The 20118-nt window shown below is 41.7% G+C and overlaps 1 protein-coding gene and 1 long non-coding RNA gene across 3 annotated transcripts in view; one reads left to right on the top strand and one right to left on the bottom strand.

The window, feature by feature from the left end:
* The window catches only part of ALCAM (activated leukocyte cell adhesion molecule), a 112072-nt gene that overhangs the window by 50228 nt on the left and 41726 nt on the right, over positions 1–20118 (top strand). For both annotated transcript variants that reach the window (XM_056556284.1, XM_056556285.1), the window contains exons 2-7: positions 6041–6147; positions 10159–10378; positions 11669–11733; positions 11837–11924; positions 13068–13250; positions 15150–15277. In XM_056556284.1, coding sequence (XP_056412259.1) covers positions 6041–6147; positions 10159–10378; positions 11669–11733; positions 11837–11924; positions 13068–13250; positions 15150–15277 — 791 coding nt within the window. The remainder of the gene's footprint in view (positions 1–6040; positions 6148–10158; positions 10379–11668; positions 11734–11836; positions 11925–13067; positions 13251–15149; positions 15278–20118) is intronic.
* LOC130355732 (uncharacterized) lies at positions 1347–16106 on the bottom strand. The gene is made up of 3 exons (XR_008888644.1): positions 16028–16106; positions 2616–2665; positions 1347–2015 (listed from the first exon to the last, which is right to left on the bottom strand). It is a non-coding gene; the product is annotated as an uncharacterized LOC130355732 (long non-coding RNA).

Consider the following 20118-nt stretch of genomic DNA (forward strand, 5'->3'; position numbering starts at 1 on the left):
GCTCAACCACAAGGTAAATGGCGTAGAAAAGAAAACCACTACATTTGCTAAATTATCTTTAATATTTCAATTTCACTTCACCAATATATTTTTTTGTTTCAGAGAATGTTATGGAAAAATGTAAAGGTATTATTATAGTAAACAGTTAGATGAACGATGAGGCCGGCAGACTCACCAGTTTCTCTTCTTTATTGCGTTTGCATAACATAAGCATACTCACAAACTGTGGGATTAAGGATGTGCAGTGGGGGGACAAACAGGCAACAGATTCCGTTTTGCATGGTTCACCGTGCTTCCTCCAGCCATACTAGTTTCCTAGTGAGTGCGGATTATATACAGGTATCCAATTCATCCCACCCAGTCAGCTGACAGGACGTGAGTGACGTGTGTTCTGACGTGGCTAGGTGGGTGGAAGGTAAGTCTCAGAAACAAGCTGTCAATTCTGTGCGGTCATTTAACCCTAAAATGCTCGTGGCTCCTGACTTAATGATCCAAAGCGTTTCCTTTCAGAGCAGCTTTGCATCTATCCGTTCGCCTCCAGTGAACGTAACTTTTTCCAGACCTAGGAATCGTAGGCATAGAGGATTGTTTCCATGCGCCTCTTTCACATGCGAAACGGAATCTGTTGCCTGTTTGTCCCCCCACTGCACATCCTTATCCCCACAGTTTTTGAGTATGCTTATGTTATGCTAACGCAATAAAGAAGAAGAGAAACTGGTGAGTCTGCCGGCCTTATCTTTCATCTAACTGTTTACCATAAGAAGTTGTCTATCAGCATTTGACCAGAGCACCACCACTCTCATATACATATATCCAAGTATACCGCATCGAGTCTATCTAGGATAGCAGTGCCGTGCCACTTGTACTTTATTCTGTATTATTATAGTAGTTTATGGCTATTATAGGGCAAGGAGAAAAAAACTAGAGTATAAAAGCAAATTTGCCAGGACAAGTGGATCGCATGAGGGACAAGTAGATTTTGCTTCGTTTTAGTCCTATGGGCCATTAGTTTTTTTATTAAATTTACACACCTCTGCTTTATCAAAAGGATAGGGAATAAGATGTCTGATCGTGGGGGGCCCATCGCTGGGACCCCTGTGATCTCTGTGCAGCACCCACATTTTATGCGGGGCTGCTGCTCCTGTCTCGGAAACCTCAGTGTTTCTGGGACTGGAGGCGTGACACCTTGTAACATCACACCTTGCCCCCCTCCATTCATGCCTATGGGAGGGGGCATCAGTGGTATAGGTGGTTTGTCAGCACTTCGTCGTAGAGGTGGTGCTCGTGGGTAAGATAGTCAATAGGAAAAGAAATGGATCCCGGCACTCGCCAAATGATGCAAGAAGTTCAGTTTTATTTGTAGAAATACATCTTTTGGTACAGGATGCGTTTCGGCAATGTATGCCTTCCTCTGCTGTCTAACCTGAACCACTGCAAGTGGCGGTTTAAAAGCGCGAGGAGGCGCCCATGAAGTGGCGTCATTCACTCGGCACACCGGGAGTGACGTCAGGTAGTCATAGCAACTGATGTAAATAAACAGTAAAGAAACAGTAAAGAAAACCAACAGTAATAATATGTAATACATATATTATCATTTAAGGCAGCACTGTGCGTACTTCTGTGAGTATCATCTGGGGATCGCTGAACGGAAAAGGTGCCGTGAAGCGCTCTCCCGGCAAGGGAGAGTTAGCGACGCGGCCGCCGGTTATCCGGTCTCTGAAGCGGAGCCCCGCGGTGAGACAGTCGTCAAGAAAAGATTGGAGCAATGTCTATTGGTTGTATAAAGTTCCAAGGAGGTGTGTTGAGTTGTGGCAAACTCATCATACTTGAAAAGAGAACATCGTAGAAGCGCTGCAGGTACCTGGAAAAGGGCCCACTCATGATATACATCTCCCGATGGCTTGGTGGTAATGTCCGGTTGCGCTGTAAGCGCTATACTTGCAAGGACTGTGTCCACTCAAAGATCAATATAGGGGTGTATACGGGAGTGATGCTCGTAAAGGGTAGCGAGTCCCCTGAGTGCACAAGGGAAAATGAATAGTATGCTGGTAAACGATCGGAGGGTGCACAGATATAGCGGGATCCCAGCAGGGAACGTGCATTGCAACATTTTAATGGGGTTGTGCGCTGCCCTGCCTTTCGGTGCTCTGCTCGCAGCGTCCGGAAGTTCATTACTCCGAACGCTGTGTGCGGGCTTCCGTGTTCGCGGCCGCCCCCTCGTAACGTCACGCCCGCCCCCTCGTGACGTCACGCCCGCCCCCTCAACCAAAGTCTTTGGGAAGGGGGCGTGATGGCGGTCACGTAACGCCCCCTTCCCATAGACTTTTGTTGAGGGGGTGGGCGTGACGTTACGAGGGGGCGGCTGCGAACACTGAAGCCCGCACACAGCGTTCGGAGTAATGAACTTCCGGACGCTGCGAGCAGAGCTCCGAAAGGCAGGGCAGCGCACAACCCCTTTAAGCAGATAATCGAACGTTGTAATATTGTAACATTAAGGTAAATACGAAGAAGCAAAAAACTAAGGTCCAATATCACAGGCAAAGGTAGTGTTCGATCAATGTGTGAAGGCAAATTAACCAGATAAACATACTCATCTTGAGGGGCATATGACTTACCCCCACCCCCTTTAGACTGGGGGGTCTGCTTTAGATTAAGCGGATAGGATCTAGAGAGAAAGGAGACTTAGTTAGAACATTATATTAGACTGCAATTTCATATTCTCTATTCAATCCCTTGGACTCCAGAGTCTGGAGGGTATGTATCCAGAAAGCCTCTCTATACAAGAGATGTTTTTTGAGGTCTCCACCTCGCTTAGGTAGTGTCACCTGTTCTATGTCCTGATATTTTATTTGGGAGATATTGTGATTTTTTTTGTTTCCAGTGGTGTGGGATAGGTAATAGATAATTTTCACAGCGGATTGTAGATTTGTGTTTGCAAATGCGATCTTTCACTGGCTGTGTGGTTTCCCCTATATAGAGTAGACCACAGGGGCATTTTATGGAGTAGATAACATTTCTACTCCTACACGTGTGAAATCCTCTGAGTTGGAAGGATGTACCGGTATAGGGGTGATGAATTTTATCCTCTTTTAGGACATTGCTGCATTGCGAGCACTGCAGGCAGGGGAAAGTGCCTTGTCTTTTAGTTCCAAAAGTTCTTTGTGTACTTATTGTTTTTTCCTCTTGTCTTGGGAGTGCTCGTACCAGGGAATTAGAGAGATTGGGGGCTCTCTTGTTACAGATCAATGGGGGTGTGGCAAACTCCATGATATTCGGGTAGGCTTCATGGAGAATCTGCCAATGTTTCTGCACTATATTGTCTATTTTAGACATCATGGGATGATATTGTCATACAAAAGGGATCCGCTGTGTGGTATCCTTGGACCTGTGTTGTGTGGTCTTTCTACTGCTTGATCTTGCTTGAGTTAGGATGTGTTTCGGGTAACCTCTTTCCCTAAACTTAAGCTCCATTTCATCTAGTCGGGTTTGTCTTTTATCGTGTCACTCACTATACATTGGACCCTTTTAAATTGTGACTTAGGGATGGCTTTCTTTATACTGTAAGGATGTGCACTCTCATAGTGTAGGAGACTATTTCTGTCCGTGGTAATTTGGTATAGGTCAATGCTGATGTGTCCTTGTGCGTCCTTCTGTACAATTGTGTCATGGAACCTTATGGATTCCTGACTAAGTGTGACAGTAAACTGTAGTTCATCCCAGATGGAATTGAGGTGTGAGATAAAGGCAAGAATGGAGTCTTTGGGCCCCTCCCATATGCAAAAGATGTCCTCTATATAGCGACGCCACATCTTGGCGTGCTTCTGAAAAAAGATGTTGTAAATAAAATGTTCCTCAAAGTAGGCCATGTAAGCATTTGCGTATGGGGGGCCACATTCGCCCCCCCCCATTGCCGGCCAAACATTTAACCCCACAAACACCAATGAACAGGTTTTTCTAATGGCTGGCTTTTTTTGTGCTGGTCTGTAGTTAATCCATGGTGCTTTAAGAGGCTCCCATGGCTGCCTGTGCACCTCAGAGTGAAATCTATACCAGCTAAGAATAAATATGTATAATGTATTTGTGTGTGTGTGTGCTCTCGTGTTATATTCAGCAGCATGCAGTTGCTTGAATTTTGGACCGACTATATGTAGTCCTATCTATTTTCAGCAAAATTTTCATTAAGCTATAAAAATCCCAGTTTAAATTGTTGCTTTTATCCAAATGCAATTGCAGTTATTCATGGTGGTCACAAAGGAATCATTTACAGGTAGGAGAACAATCAGGTGATACGTAATGGATGCTTAGTCTGATAATTGGGATTACAGACACACCTCTAGCATCTTGTCTTCTGCCTATTGTAGTTTTGATTGAGTTAGATTGGAGCATTCATGAGACATTTTTGTGAATGTTCCATTCATTTCAATGGACCTTGCAAAAAATCCCCATTTACCTAATTGAAAATATACAAAATTTCTGCAATACATTTGCTACATATAAATTTGCCCTGATAAAGACAGATTACTGTAGTTACTGTAATTACTGTAGGTTCTGTGTTGCACTTAAAGATGGAGCGGTGGGACCCCCTTTGATCATATATCTTTATCCCCTAACCTTTGGATAGGGGATATGATGTATAAAGCTGGAATACCCCTTTAAATAGTCAAATACCAAAATTGTACCAATACAAACAGTAGATTATGATGCAAAAAATTTGCCACCATACAGCCTGGTGTACGAAAAAATAAAAAGTTACAGGGGTCAGAAAATGGCAATTCAAAAAAATCTAAAAAAGTTTTGAATTTTTTTTTTAAACTTGAGGGAAACTATACAAATTTGGTATTGCTGTAATTAGGCTGACCTAAAGTATCAAAATAACATTAGTTTGACCACTAGGTAAATGGCTTTAAAAAGAAAAACAACATATTTTGCCTCATCAATAATTTTTTTTTGTTTTGGGGCATATGCTATGGAAAAATAAAACATGTCATTACAAAAGTACAATTGGTACCACAAAAAAGCATGCCCTCATATGGGTCTGTAGATGGAAAAATAGAAGTTATGGTTTTATAGGGTAATGAGGGATAAAAAATTAGTGCAAAAACGAAAATTTGCCAGGATGAGTGAATTGTCATGATGGACAAGTAGATTGTGCTCCCGTTTTAGTTGGACAAGTTTTTATTTTTATTTTTTTTTATTTCCACACCCTAATAGTTTCTAGTCCAAACCAAAAACCACCGTGCTGTCACACCTCTCTGCTGTAATGGACGCGTTTCAGATGTATGCTCTTGATCACCACATAGCACTTCCCACACTGCTGTCACTTAAGCTGGTCGTGCATAATCAAATATTATTTTTTTTTTATTTCTGAATGAAGAGATTTCTGCAAATATAGAATATGACAAAGCAAGAATTCAGACCAATTTGGACACTATTCATTCATGCCGGATACTTTCCATTTATTTTTCAATGCCTATGATAGAGCATATACATATTTAAATGTACTAGTACACCCTGTGTCTGAATATGTTTATGCTGGAAAGTATCTGGAATGAATGAAGATTGTCGTGAGTACTCTGTTCTCTTTGTTAGCAAATATTAAGGTTATTGTTCCAAGTTCCTATATTGTGACTGCGAAACTGTAGACTGTGGGAATGGATAGTGGAGCTCCTGACATGGAAATAGATGTCTAATAAGGTGCATGTGGATTTACTATATATTCTACAAAATATAAGAAGCATAATGGTATCAAACTAACATAAAACCTGTACAAACTTCTGTTCAGAAGCCTTTATTGGTAATTCCTATAATTTCCAATATCTTGTATAATACATGATATTGGATATCTATAGGGCTGTCTTCTAAAGATAATTGAATATGTGCAATACAGAAATTTAGGTGCACTACTGTGGTAGTGAATATCTGGTTGCGGATTGAGATTTTGTTTGATCAGTTTATCAATTGAATTTAATCTGAACTGTTATATGTTATTTATACAGTTGAAGCCTAAAATAATTTATGTACTTATTTTTATTGTTTACAGGTTTTGGTTTACATACGGTTAGTGCAATTTATGGAGAAACAATTGATATACCTTGTGGTCGCAGTCAAGAAAAGCTTGAAGGTCTTCTGTTTGGAAAATGGAAATATGTAAGTATAACTTTGAGAATTGTTTAAAAGTCATTAGGGTTATGGCTTTATGGCTCCTGAAGAGAATCTGTCACTACATTCCTTTTTTTTTTTTTGGACTCTGGTGATTTTTCATTAGGGGTTCCACCCTTGTCCAGATCTCTTTAAAATACAGGATTTGGTGGCCCAATGAACTATCTTGTGATCTCATATTCTGCAGAATTGTATTTAGTCTGATTGTCCAATTTCAGCCCCAGCTTTTAGACACATTGGAGGGGGCAGGGCATTTTACACCAGCTTCCTGTTTTAAATACATTGCACAAAATGTGACTTTTTTTCCACACTTGCCACTTTTCAAGAGAGCACTGAACAAGGTGTCAAGGGTCGTGACATAGCCAACTCGCCAGATTTATTAAGCTGTACATTAGTGACCTGGCATAAATGCAGCAGAAATCTATGCTGTACCCCTTAACCCCTTCCCGACCTATGACATACCTGTACGTCATGGGTGGCAAGGTGTTCCCGACCCATGACATACAGGTACGTCATGGACATTACTGCCGCTACTCGCGGCATCCCGCAGCGCCCGGAAAGATGGTGGCTATCACTGATAGCCAGCCATCTTACCGTGCGACCACGGGGGGTTTCGTCCCCCACCCCCCCAGCGATCGCTGGTATCAGCTGGTCAAATTGGACTAGCTGATAGCAGCGTTTCGCTATCAGAATACTTAGCAGCGCGGTGTGTGAGTCCCGATCACGGGGATCGGGACACACACCGCTCTGCTAAGTGTCCCTGTCCCGTCCCCCGGCGTCACTTACCCGTCGGAGCGGTGTCCCGAGCGGTCCCGGCGTCCTCCGTGCGGTCCCGGCGTCCTCCGTGCGGTCCCGGCTGCGCTGCGTCCCTGCGGTGAGTTTCCGGCAGCAGTGCGGCATCTTCATTGGCAGCAGTGAGATCGCCGTAAAGCGATCTCACTGCTGCCTCTGAGAGTTTCAAAACTGCAACTCCCAGCATGCCCAGACAGCCTTTGGCTTTCTGGGCATGCTGGGAGTTGTAGTTTTGCAACATCTGGAGGTCCACAGTTTGGAGACCACTGTATAATGGTCTCCAATCTGTGCTCTTCCAGATGTTGCAAAACTACAAATCTCAGCATGCTCAGTCTGTCCAGGCATGCTGGGAGTTGTAGTTCTCTAACATCTGGAAGAGCACAGATTGGAGACCATTATACAGTGGTCTCCAAACTGTGGACCTCCAGATGTTGCAAAACTACAACTCCCAGCATGCCCAGACTGCCCAAGCATGCTGGAAGTTGTAGTTCGGCAACATCTGATCCTTCAGATATTGCCGAACTACAACTTCCAGCATGCCTTGGCAGTCTGGGCATGCTGGGAGTTGTAGTTTTGCAACATCTGGAGGCACACTAGTTGGGAAACATTGTCCGTTTCCTACCTCAGTGCCTCCAGCTGTTGCAATTGTTGCAAAACTATAACTCCCAGCATGCACTGACAGACCATGCATGCTGGGAGTTGTAGTTTTGCAACAGCTGGAGGCACACTGGTTTGGAAACACTAAGTTTGGTTGCAAAACACTTGAAAGTTTATTACTTAACTTAGTGTTTCCAAACCAGTGTTCCTCCAGCTGTTGCAAAACTACAACTCCCAGCATGCACGGACAGCCAAAGGGCATGCTCGGAGTTTGCAACAGCTGGATGTTTGCCCCCTCCCCCCAATGTGAATGTACAGGGTACACTCACATGGGCGGAGGTTTACAGTGAGTGCTGCAAGTTTGAGATGGCGCAAATTTTGCGCTGCAGCTCAAACTTCCAGCGGCAAACTTGCTGTGAACCTCTGCCCATGTGACTGTACCCTAAAAACACTACACTACACTGACACTAACCTAAAATAAAAAGTAAAAAACACTACATATACACATACCCCTACACAGCCCCCCTCCCCCCAAAAAATTAAAAATGTCTGGTACGCTACTGTTTCCAAAACGGAGCCTCCAGCTGTTGCAAAATAATAACTCCCAGTATTGCCGGACAGCCATTGACTGTCCAGGCATGCTGGGAGTTTTGCAACAGCTGGAGGCACCCTGTTTGGGAATCACTGGCGTAGAATACCCCTATGTCCACCCCTATGCAAATCCCTAATTCAGGCCTCAAATGCGCATGGCGCTCTCTCACTTTGGAGCCCTGTCGTATTTCAGGGCAACAGTTTTGGGACACATATGGGGTATCGCCGTACTCGGGAGAAATTGCCTTACAAATTTTGGGGGGCTTTTTCTTCTTTAACCCCTTATGAAAAGGTGAAGTTGGGGTCTACACCAGCATGTTAGTGTAAAAAAATAAATTTTTTACACTGACATGCTGGTGTTGCCCTATACTTTTCATTTTCACAAGAGGTAAAAGGGAAAAAAGACCCTCTAAATTTGTAACGCAATTTCTCCTGAGTACGGAGATACCCCATATGTGGACGCAAAGTGTTCTGAGGGCGCACAACAAGGCCCAGAAGGAAGAGTGCACCATGTACATTTGAGGCGATTTGCACAGGGGTGGCTGATGGTTACAGCAGTTCTGACAAACGCAAAACAATAAATATCCATATGTGACCCCATTTTGGAAACTACACCCCTCACGGAATGTAATAAGGGGTGCAGTGAGAATTTACACCCCACTGGCGTATGACAGATTTTTGGAACAGTGGTCTGTGAAAATGAAAAATAAAATTTTTGATTTGCACAGTCCACCGTTTCAAATATCTGTCAAACGCCAGTGGGGTGTAAATGCTCACTGCACCCCTTATTACATTCCATGAGGGGTATAGTTTCCAAAATGGGGTCACATGTGGGGGGGTCCCCTGTTCTGGCACCATAGGGGCTTCCTAAATAGGACATGCCCCCCAAAAACCCTTTCAGAAAAACTCACTCTCCAAAATCCCATTGTCGCTCCTTCCCTTCTGAGCCCTCTACTGCGCCCGCCGAACATTTTACATACGCATATGAGGTATTTCCTTACTCGAGAGAAATTGGGTTACAAATTTTAGGGTGATTTCTCTCCTTTTACCCCTTGTAAAAATTAAAAAATTGGGTCTACAAGAAAATGCGAGTGTAAAAAATGAAGATTTAGAATTTTCTCCTTCACTTTGCTGCTATTCCTGTGAAACACCTAAAGGGTTAAAACACTTACTGAATGTCATTTTGAATACTTTGGGGGGTGCAGTTTTTATAATGGGGTCATTTATGGGGTATTTCTAATATGAAGATCCTTAAAATCCACTTCCAACCTGAACTGGGCCCTGAAAAATTAAGATTTTGAAAATCTTGAGAAAAATTGGAAAATTGCTGCGGAACTTTGAAGCCCTCTGATGTCTTCCAAAAGTAAAAACTTGTCAATTTTTTAATGCAAACACAAAGTAGACATATTGTATATGTGAATCAATATGTAATTTATTTGGAATATCCATTTTCCTTTCAAGCAGAGACTTTCAAAGTTAGAAAAATGCTAAATTTTCAAAATTTTCATGAAATTTTTAGATTTTTTACCAAGAAAGGATACAAATATCAGTGAAATTTTACCGATAAAATAAAGTAGAATATGTCACGAAAAAACAATCTCGGAATCAGAATGATAAGTAAAAGCATTCCAAAGTTATTAATGTTTAAAGTGACAGTGGTCAGATTTTCAAAAAATGCCCAGGTCATGAAGGTGAAAATGGGCTGGGTCATGAAGGGGTTAATAAATCAGTCGTGATATATGCTGATAACTTCCCCCATTCAGTGATTGTAAAAGGGCACAAGAAGCCTCGAAAAAGTAAAAGGTACGATTTACCAGAATGTCCACAGGGGTCTCTATGATAAACTAACACTGTACAGTCCAGTGACCACCCCAGTGATTTATGGTTTAGGCAGCATGACCGTGATGACAGGTTCCCTTTCCCCAAATAAAAAATGTTAGAATGCTCTTTTGTTAATAATTTCTGGAGTAGAATAACATGCTAGATGCACAGTGGCTGATGTTGTATATTTGTGCTTAGGAACAGCCAGATGGAGTAGCTGTGTTTGTAGCTACTCGGTCAGCTGTGAAAAACAGAACCAGTTTTGATGATGTACCAGAGTACAATGGACGCTTGGATTTGTCAGAGAACTACACGTTGTCCATCTCGAATGCAAGAATCACAGATGAAAAGAGATTTGTGTGTATGCTCATAACAGAAGAAAATGTATTTGAAGTGCAGACAGTAGTCAAAGTTTTCAGTAAGTATACTTAACCATTACACCAAATTTATGATTCTGTATCTGGGGACAGTTTCCAGGAAGCTTAATTAAAAAAGGAACATTTTGTTCTATATCATGGCGTGCTGTCAAGCAACAGGAAAACCTGAATCGTGCTCATCATTAGCTGCCATTTTGACTTGTTACCTTGCATTGGAGCAGCATTGTTTAATAACAGAGTGAGACACATTTCAATATGCTATACTTTTCATCACATGCATTTGTTAGACATATTAACGGTTTCTTAGAATGTGCCAGAGACATTATAGATAAAACTCTCCTCCAAATGAAAGCAAGGTAAAATCAAGCGCTGAGACCAAGATTAAATTCAGGGTGTTTAATTACCCACAATGCAACGTGTTTCGCGGGAGTTCCGCTTCTTCAGGCATTATAAGGCATATAACAGTGATTATACAATAGATAGTAGTACCTGCTACTTGACTATGCACGGCTGGAGTTCTTACCAGTGTAACAAACTATTTGTACTTGGGGAAAAATTGACTGTAAATTAAAAGGCAAATGCACAAAGGCTTTTCTTGTCGAGCTGAACAGAGCTAAACAGTGTTCTACTTACCTACAGTAATGCAAGATACAGAATGTAATTGTGATGACATTTTTAATAGTTTCATACCTTTTGTGTTATTATTTTGATCTTATGCGACTGCCTTGATATTAACAGTTGTTAATCTGTAGAAAAATTACTTTTACACCTTCTGTACATTTACTTTTTTGTACATTTGGTCATTTTGGTTTGGGGTCTATTTGTCGTATTAATGCAATAATCAGTCTATAGTTTTAGCACTTTTGATATGAGCTGGCTTTAAAGACTATACTGGGTAATGACAGAAATGTTATATTGTATTTGTGGCATTTGTTGAAGATTTTAGTCATAAAGTTAATGCTGAGTGGCTGTTTGCAAATTGACCCATTTTGGTATACTAATATGAGGTGACTACAGTGCCTTAGAGTCCATGTAAGGATCCATAGCTGTTGGCACTGACAGGTACTATTGTGCCAGGGATGTTAAACATGAGTAAAATTTGACACCTTGTTAGAACTAAATAATAAATTTTATTATGGATTTCATCCTTCTACTTATGTATGTTTGTGGACATATTTGTTAAATGGCACCACCAATAGATGTCACACAGTGGCATCCATTTCCCATAGGGTTCCCTTGTGATGCCAAAGGATATTTATTAGAGAGATTTACACTGATGATTTTATATATTCACTGTGTTATAATGTATTTTTCCACACTCACTATTTTAGAGCCACCTTCCAAACCTGAAATAATCAATCAGCCAACATTTATGGAAACAGGAAAGCTAAACATTGTAAGTATAAAGATGTCCATGCAGTAATTCTCAATAAAAAGAAGAAATCTAGCATTTTAACTTTCCCTAATTTTACATTTTCTAAATAATGTTATTTTTACAGGTTGGAGATTGTGTTGCTAAAGACAGCTACCCAGATGTCAACATTACATGGTATAGAAATAGTCAAGTACTTTTACCAGTTGATGGAGGTATGTTGTTGTTGTTTTTCTTTTTGGCTTTTTTTTAAACATATGTAATTTTACATTCAAATGCGATGCAGTAGTGCCTGGACTTTATGCTTACTAATGAATATCGTAACCTCAGACATTCATAAGGTCATATACCTACTGCAGGAATAAACTGTCCTGCATGTAAACAAACGCTATGATCTTTATTCAAGTTGAACACATTTTGTTCTGATATTGGGCACTGTTCCATGAATTGATAAACACAATGCAACTATGAGCAGTGTTTTGTGGCTTATTGTTTCAAGCCCTGCCAGCAAAAGCATTTGAGGTAAGTAATGGCCAGAGAAATAGACAACCAATGTAGCAAGTTTGACTACCTTTACTTACTGCCGTAAGTTAATAAAAAGAAATAACAAGTATCATGTTATTGCTTTTTAATTACACACAGATGTGGCACCGTTCACTTTCTTACTGGAGCAGTCACTTAAAATCCAGTTATCCAGCATGATGCTGTTATTATACTTAGGACAAAGCTTAATTATTTTGTTCTTCTCTTGTAAGTGGATGTTGTTTATATCAAATATACAGTGAGGTCTAAAAACTGTTTAGATGTTCACATGTGCTCTATATGCTGCAAATTTTATCATTGACTCATCGTTCCTCTTATTAACAGAATTTCACTTTATTGTTTTTATCTGTGTCTTAACTATCTGATCTCAGGAGGTCTGACAACTGGGGCCCCCCACAATCTGGAGCGTCATTCATTCTCTGTGGGAATTGCCGGAGATAGCAAAGTAACAGTGTTCAACTGTCTCTACGGTTCCCACAGGGAATGAGTGCAGAGGTGGTGTGCATGTTCAACCTCCCTCTTTATTCTAACAGGAGTTATTTCATCATGTTTTCCCTATTCATATGTAATGTTGCTTTTCATACACATTATACATTTTGTTGGGTTCACTTTGGCCATGCGGTGGTTTACCTCTATTCTGCTGTCATAATTGCAGCTTAAGTTCAGTCATACATTTTAGATATGTCACCCATGCTTCTATGGCTGGCATGTAAAAATGGGCAGTCTTTAGCAAAGATCACTATAAAGTGAACATTCTGGTTATGCTGTATGAGGCTATATTACTAACTAATGTTTATTTTTTATTTTTTGCTTAGTTGTTTCTATAGAGTGGGCAAAAGAGAGAAATTCAACAAGTGGCCTTTTTAACATCCGTTCTTCACTGCAGTACATGTCAACCAAAAATGATATTGATGCACAGTTTTCATGTGCAGTGACTTACTTTATGCCAAATGGGGTGGCTGTGATGGAGTCTGCTCCAGTTGTCTTTGATATCTATTGTAAGTGTTATACATTATATGTTACATATTATGTCTACTGTATATTTTTGTGTATATGTTAGTGTTTTTAGAATACAGTTGAGCAAATAATAGATGTTAGGTAAGCAGTGCTCCAACAACTTTACTGCAAGCACCTAACTGCATTCACACCACTACGGTTTTATGTCCGGTCCAAAACTGCATACGGGTCAAAACTGAGCCGACCGCAGTCACCGTTTGACTCCGGTCGGATCATTAAAGTAAGTGGAGTCACGGACTGATCCGGCCGGGGTACAGGAACGCCCGGTGTGCCCCCCCCTCCCCCCCCCCGCCGGATGCGGCACCCATATGTAAAAAACTTGCTGTGAATGCACCCTTAATGCAACAAAAAATCATTCTCACAAGAAAGAGCACTGCAGCATGATACAGCAGCAGACTTAGTGATTCTGTCGAGAATCCATGTGCCAATATACCGATGCAAATCGCTCAACTATACCATGTGTATGACCCTCTAAGCACATTGGGGGAATTTAAAAAACATTTTTGCCAGAAACTTTTTTCTGTAAAAAGTTGCAGGTTTTTGGGCAGCGCTCAGTTATGCATCAATTTGTGACTCTTTGTGCTGCACTCTTCACTTTTAGTCTTAAAAAGGCATGGCCATGTTGACTTGTATTTACATCAAAACACTGGCATAACTCATAGCTGAAATCTCTGTCAACTTTAGTGTGTGATTCATGGACAGCCACTACATAGTGCCAAATTTATTAAGGGGCTGACACCTTAGGTAAGCCATGTGTTTTAGAAAATTCACCCATTGTTTTAGATTCATTAAAAAATAAATTACATTTTATAAAAAAAAAATAGTTTTTATCCATGTATATTATCTTTACCAGTTATTGTGTTGTAGCAAACAGTAATTTATGTAAATGGTATGGTTAGATTTTAGAGGACATTTTCAATCAAGTTAATGAAGCATATTTTAGAGAAATTACAATTTTTTTCCATCACACATAGAAGCGGTGCCCATTTTTAGATTATCCATTTCAGTGGACAAAAGACAGCTTTTCATATGAATGTAATAAAGGTCAACAATAATTCATACAGTATTGATATTGTATTGATTAATGCAGGTCCAGGCGAAGGTCACTTGCAGTTATAATACATTGTGAATTCATGTTTCCACATAAAATAGAAAGGCTAGGAGTATAAATCTATAGAGCGGGTGCATATTCTCATTTGAAAACGAAAAAATTGGTACCTATAGTACTCCTATGATAAAAATATTCAATACCAGCACAGTTATGTAGCATCAGTTTGGATTTTTGCAACTATGAAGCCCCCTGAATTTTTTTTTTATATACCAGTGGATAATCAAGATAATAAGATAATAGTTTTGTTTTCGTTGTCATTTTAATGTCCAGGTACTTGACATTTGTGGTAAGCAATGGCTACCATATTCTACTGAAAAACCACTTCTTTTATACCAGAAACACTAGACCAGCATATCAAATTTGTTCTAACTGCAGTACTGGACCCATATTATTGTTTATGTGTATAAACAATAGATGAAGCTCAGCCTATTGAAGAAACACAGTAAAAATTCTTCACATTAAAACACCTACTGTGAATTTCTTGTGACTGGTCCTTTGCAGTGAAAAATAGTAATGGCTTTTCCATACTTCAGATTGTTCTGTTGAGTTATATGTTTTTGTATTACAGGGTTTCTTTATGTTACTCTTTAATTAGCAGTGGTTCTGTGTTTAGAAAGTGTCCATTAACTTCAATCCATGTCTAAAGGATACATTAAAGCAATTACATTTCCCTGCTTAACGTGAAAACAGTGTGTAATTCAGCCATTTAAATTGTATATTATGTGCAACGTAATTGTGTACTTGATAAAATTGTTCTTTCTTTTTTAAGACCCTACAGAGAAGGTGACAATACATATACAGTCCCCTAAAAAAACTATAAAAGAAGGAGATAACATTACATTGAAGTGTATTGGAAACGGTAATCCACCCCCACAGGAATTTTTGTTTTACCTTCCAGTAAGTGTTGTCTAGACATCTTGATCTACTGTAGCATGTCTCTGTAGCATGTCTCTTGTAAAGTAGATAATTTTCTAAGTATTATTATGTGTGCCTAAAAATCATTGTAACATTCAAGGAAAAGTATTTTCAGTTTGACAAATGTTTAAGTGGTACCACCTAGATGGTTTTTGTGTGTTAAGGAAAAAAAGAACATGTCTCTGGCTCTAATTTGTTTCTATTTCTTGGTTTTAAATTTCTTCAAATTAAAATTTTTAGTACATTATTATGAGGGCAGCCATATAGCCTGAGCTATTTTACAGAAAATCAATGGACAAAGACTAAACAGACAACAGCAGAACTTATTTACTGCTATGAAAGAATTTTCTAGACAGGCTCTATGGCCTTTGTATAGGTCATTCTGCTTGGTGGTGGTGGTGGGGGGGGGGCTTGGGGGGTGGATTGGATTGAGGGGGGGGAGGAATAAACTCTCTGCACTCTCTGCAACAACAGCTGGTATGACCCTGTTTTATCTATCTATTGCTGTTATCTTTAACTCTAACCCTGTCTGTGATGAGTAGAAGACTTCTGGAAAGTGATCTGTACAGAACATGAAGGTTTAGCTCAGTTTAAAGATTATAGCCCTGGCTGAAAACTGCAAGAATTCAGGGTTGTTTAATTATATATATATATATGTATATATATATAGCCAAAAAAAAAAGCCTAAATTCTATGTTTTTAACATAAAAGCCTGATTTAGGCTAGAGTCACCTGAAATGCATCAAAAGCAGATCTACCAATGACCAACCCTACAGTGAGCCCCCTGCCTGTGCCCGTGTGTCCGTTCGTGGTAACAAACCGCTGCTACGAGCACACGCAAGGATCTGCACAACTGTAGTAAACTGCATGTGCAGTTTACTCTCAGACATTGTGGCCACTCTCTGCCTAGCTCAGGCAGTTTACTACAGTTGCGCAGATCCCTGTGTGTAGCAGCGGATTGCTGCTATGAGTGGACACACGGGCACAGCCAGGGTGCTCATTCTAGGATCGGTCATCAGCGGATCCACAGCGTAAAATACGCTGCAGATCCATTACGTGTGACCCTACCCTTAAACAATAATCCATTTTCTGATGACACATACCCTTTAAGTGTACCTCTATTGAAAAATGTGGTGCTGTCTGTGGAGTGCCCTTGTGCCCACTGTCCCTTTAAAACTCAACAAAAGCCATTTGTGCCATAGACCAAGTTAAAAGAAGGGTCAATGCAAACTAGAAAAGGAAAAGAGCTTGGCACTGCTTCCTTAAACCCAGTGTACTAACGCTCAAGGTCTGTGAACCTTCAGCTCAGTCGGAACTTCAGCAAACAAAGTGTGGAAAGAAATAATGCTGGCACTCACCACATTTGGGGTGATGGCTGTGCTTTATTTTATGACCGGCAGACTACAGCATGGGGAGGAGGGACACCAAGAGCGTAATAGGTATTTCATGCACCAGGTGCACTTCTTCAGACCACTGGTCTGAAGAAGTGCACCTGGTGCAGGAAATAGCTATCACGCTCTTGGCATCCCTCCTCCCCATGCTGTAGTCTGCCGGTCATCCAATAAAGCACAGCCGTCACCCCAAATGTGGTGAGTGCTAGCATTATTTCTTTCCACATTTAAAAGAGGGGTCATTGTCTGTCTTGATACAGATTCAGTGGAACTGCCGCCCAGTCACTGTGTCTACGGTGACAGCTCGCATTATATGTGCTACTTCTACCACCTTCCCTTCTCAGTTAGTAAACTTTTACAGGCTGCTTGAATCAATATTATGGTTGTTGTAATTAAGCATCCAAGTTCCCTCCACAGATATACAGCTTATAATTGCATTTCCTTGTTTGGGTAGAATAGTTAAGTTAGCTTATCTCTGTCCTATATAATCTATGTCTTGCCAATTTTCTCTGGCTATTCCTTGAGTTTCCATCAACAGGGAGAAAGTAAAAGGCTTCACTAATTCAGGTCCCCTCCTACTCTGTCTTTTATTACAATACTAGCTGAGTACCCGGAGTTGCCAGGTTTGTCCTTCCCGACCTCAGGTGGGACTGATTTGTAATGACGATATTGTAAGCTAAAAATAGAAGCCGATGTGGCTTTGTGGGACTGGGCGTGATTTTCAAGCCAGACCGATGCACAAAAAGGGTAGAGAATAAAAGATGTGGGGCTTAAACAGTGGGGGTGTCTTTGTGAGATGGGGTGTGGCTTTCAGGCCGGACTGACATATTCACCAGGAGATGCAGAGTGGAGCTTGTGAAGTAAGGTACTGGAAGTCCCATATACTTGCATCGGATTTGAAACAAAAACCCATCTTTTATATATGGTTGTAGGTAAGGGTTAATTTAACTTTCATTTATTTTTATTTGACATATAAGTAATATGTGTACCAGGTATTATTGAAATATCTCCAGCCGTACGGAAGTTATGTGGGAACATACATTTCCCGTAGATTTGCATGGGACTTTAAACAAAAACCCTGACCCTCACAAATGGGGGTAGTTAAGGGTTAAGTTAACTATCCTATATTTTTAGTGGACATATAAATAATGTGACCAAGTATTATCGAAATATCTCCAGCTGTTTGGAAGTTATGCAGTAACATATATTTCCCAGAGACTTTTATGGGACTTTAAAAAAAAAACAGACCCTGGCAAATAGGGGTTAGTAAGGGTTAACATATACCGTATTTATCGGCGTATAACACGCACTTTTTAGACTAAAATTTTTAGCCTAAAGTCTATGTGCGTGTTATACGCCGATACAGCCCCAGGAAAGGCAGGGGGAGAGAGGCCGTCGCTGCCGGCTTCTCTCCCCCTGCCTTTCCTGGGGTCTAGAGCCCTGCTGCCGGCCCTTCTCTCCCCCTGGCTATCGGCATGCGTCCCCTGCGTCGTTGCTATGCGCTGAACGGCGCGGCGAATGACGTCAGTGCGCCACACCGTGCATAGCAATGACGCAGGGGACGCATGCCGGAGGCCTGCAGCAGCGCGGACCCGACCCCGGCAACAGGTAATTATGCCACCGGGGATGGGGGGAGGCAACGGGGCAGCAGCGCCGGCAATGGGTGCCGCTGCCCCTTCTCTCCCCCTGGCTGTCGGCGCCGCTTCTCTCCCCCTGGCTATCGGCGCCGGCAATGGGGCGCCGGCACCGATAGTCAGGGGGACAGAACGGGCAGCGGGGCCGATAGCCAGGGGGAGAGAAGGGCCAGCAGCAGGGCTCTAGACCCCAGGAAAGGCAGGGGGAGAGAAGCGGGCAGCGACGGCCTCTCTCCCCCTGCCTTTCCTGGGGCTGTATCGGGGTATACACGCACACACACGCACCCTCATTTTACCATGGATATTTGGGTAAAAAACTTTTTTTACCCAAATATCCTTAGTAAAATGAGGGTGCGTGTTATAGGCCGGTGCGTGGTATACCCCGATAAATGCGGTAAGTAACATGTGTGCCAAGTTTCATGTCAATATCTTTAGCCGTTTGGACGTGATGCTGGAACATGCACACATACACATTGGGGTTTACCGTATTTATCGGCGTATAACACGCACCCCCATTTTTAATAGGGAAATTTAAGTTAAAAAAAAATACATATAAGATAAATGACAGACTAAATGCCATATCATCCCTCTAACTTTCATTTTGCCTGAACTTCAGTTTGGTCCCCCCTTCCTGTGCCACATTATTCCTCCCCTTTTATCAGCCCCTATGCCACATTTACACCCATTCCCCCTCCCCTGTCTCATCATGCCCCCTTCTCATCATGCCCCCTTCTCATCATGCCCCCTTCTCATCATGCCCCCTTCTCATCATGCCCCCTTCTCATCATGCCTCCTTCTGATCATGCCTCCTTCTCATCATGCCTCCTTCTCATCATGCCTCCTTCTCATCATGCCTCCTTCTCATCATGCCTCCTTCTCATCATGCCTCCTTCTCATCATGCCTCCTTCTCATCATGCCCCCTTCTCATCATGCCTCCTTCTCATCATGCCCCCTTTTCATCATGCCCCCCTCTCAGCATCCCCTTTCCCCCCCTGTTTTTTATATATTTTTTTTTCCCATCTTCCTTACCTAGCCGCACTCGGCAGGTCAGGTCCGGTGTCGGGTCTTGCGGGCTGCGGTCAGTGAAGCAGGATGAGTGACGTCCTCTGCCGGTTGCACAGCATCAGGGATGTCACTCATCATCCGCTGCAGCCGCCACTGGTCAGTGTGGCCGCAGCGCCAGCTGCTTGTTTAACTTCAGCAGCCCAACCGCAGCCACCTTAGAATAGTCACAGTGGCAGCAGCAGTGAATGATGAGTGATGTCCCTGATTCTGTGCAGCGGAGCTAGCAGAGGACGTCACTCACCCCTTTGAAAATATCATGTAAAGCAGACAATATACGAGGATACGCCCACTTTTACAAAACTGACGTGAACATTGTAAACCGCGGCTCTTTGAAAATGTGGTGGATACTTTTCGCGCCAAAATTGTTTATTTTTTATTTTTTTTTGGCACAAAATTCTTTGAGAATCTCCCTCTCTGTGTACTTTATAAAGATTTATGATTTTTCTATTGTGCAGAGTTTTGTTCGGCACACACTGCTACTCTAGCACTTCTAGCTATGTGAGCAGTGTACCGCTGGAAAATGCCACAGCTCTGTGAAGTGTGATGTAGAGAAGGAGTGTACGGTAGAGCAAGAGGGGGTCATTTCTATATTTGCACAAAATTTATCAAAGGAGTGCACAAGTTTTGTAAATCTTGAGCAAGAGTGTAAATTAGACAAGCAGTGTAAAGGGGTAGATCTGTATCTACAATAGACGCCTAATGATAAATCTCCCCATAGAGATATATATATAT

The sequence above is a fragment of the Hyla sarda genome, chromosome 2, assembly GCF_029499605.1.
Source record: "Hyla sarda isolate aHylSar1 chromosome 2, aHylSar1.hap1, whole genome shotgun sequence".
Lineage (NCBI taxonomy): Eukaryota > Metazoa > Chordata > Amphibia > Anura > Hylidae > Hyla > Hyla sarda.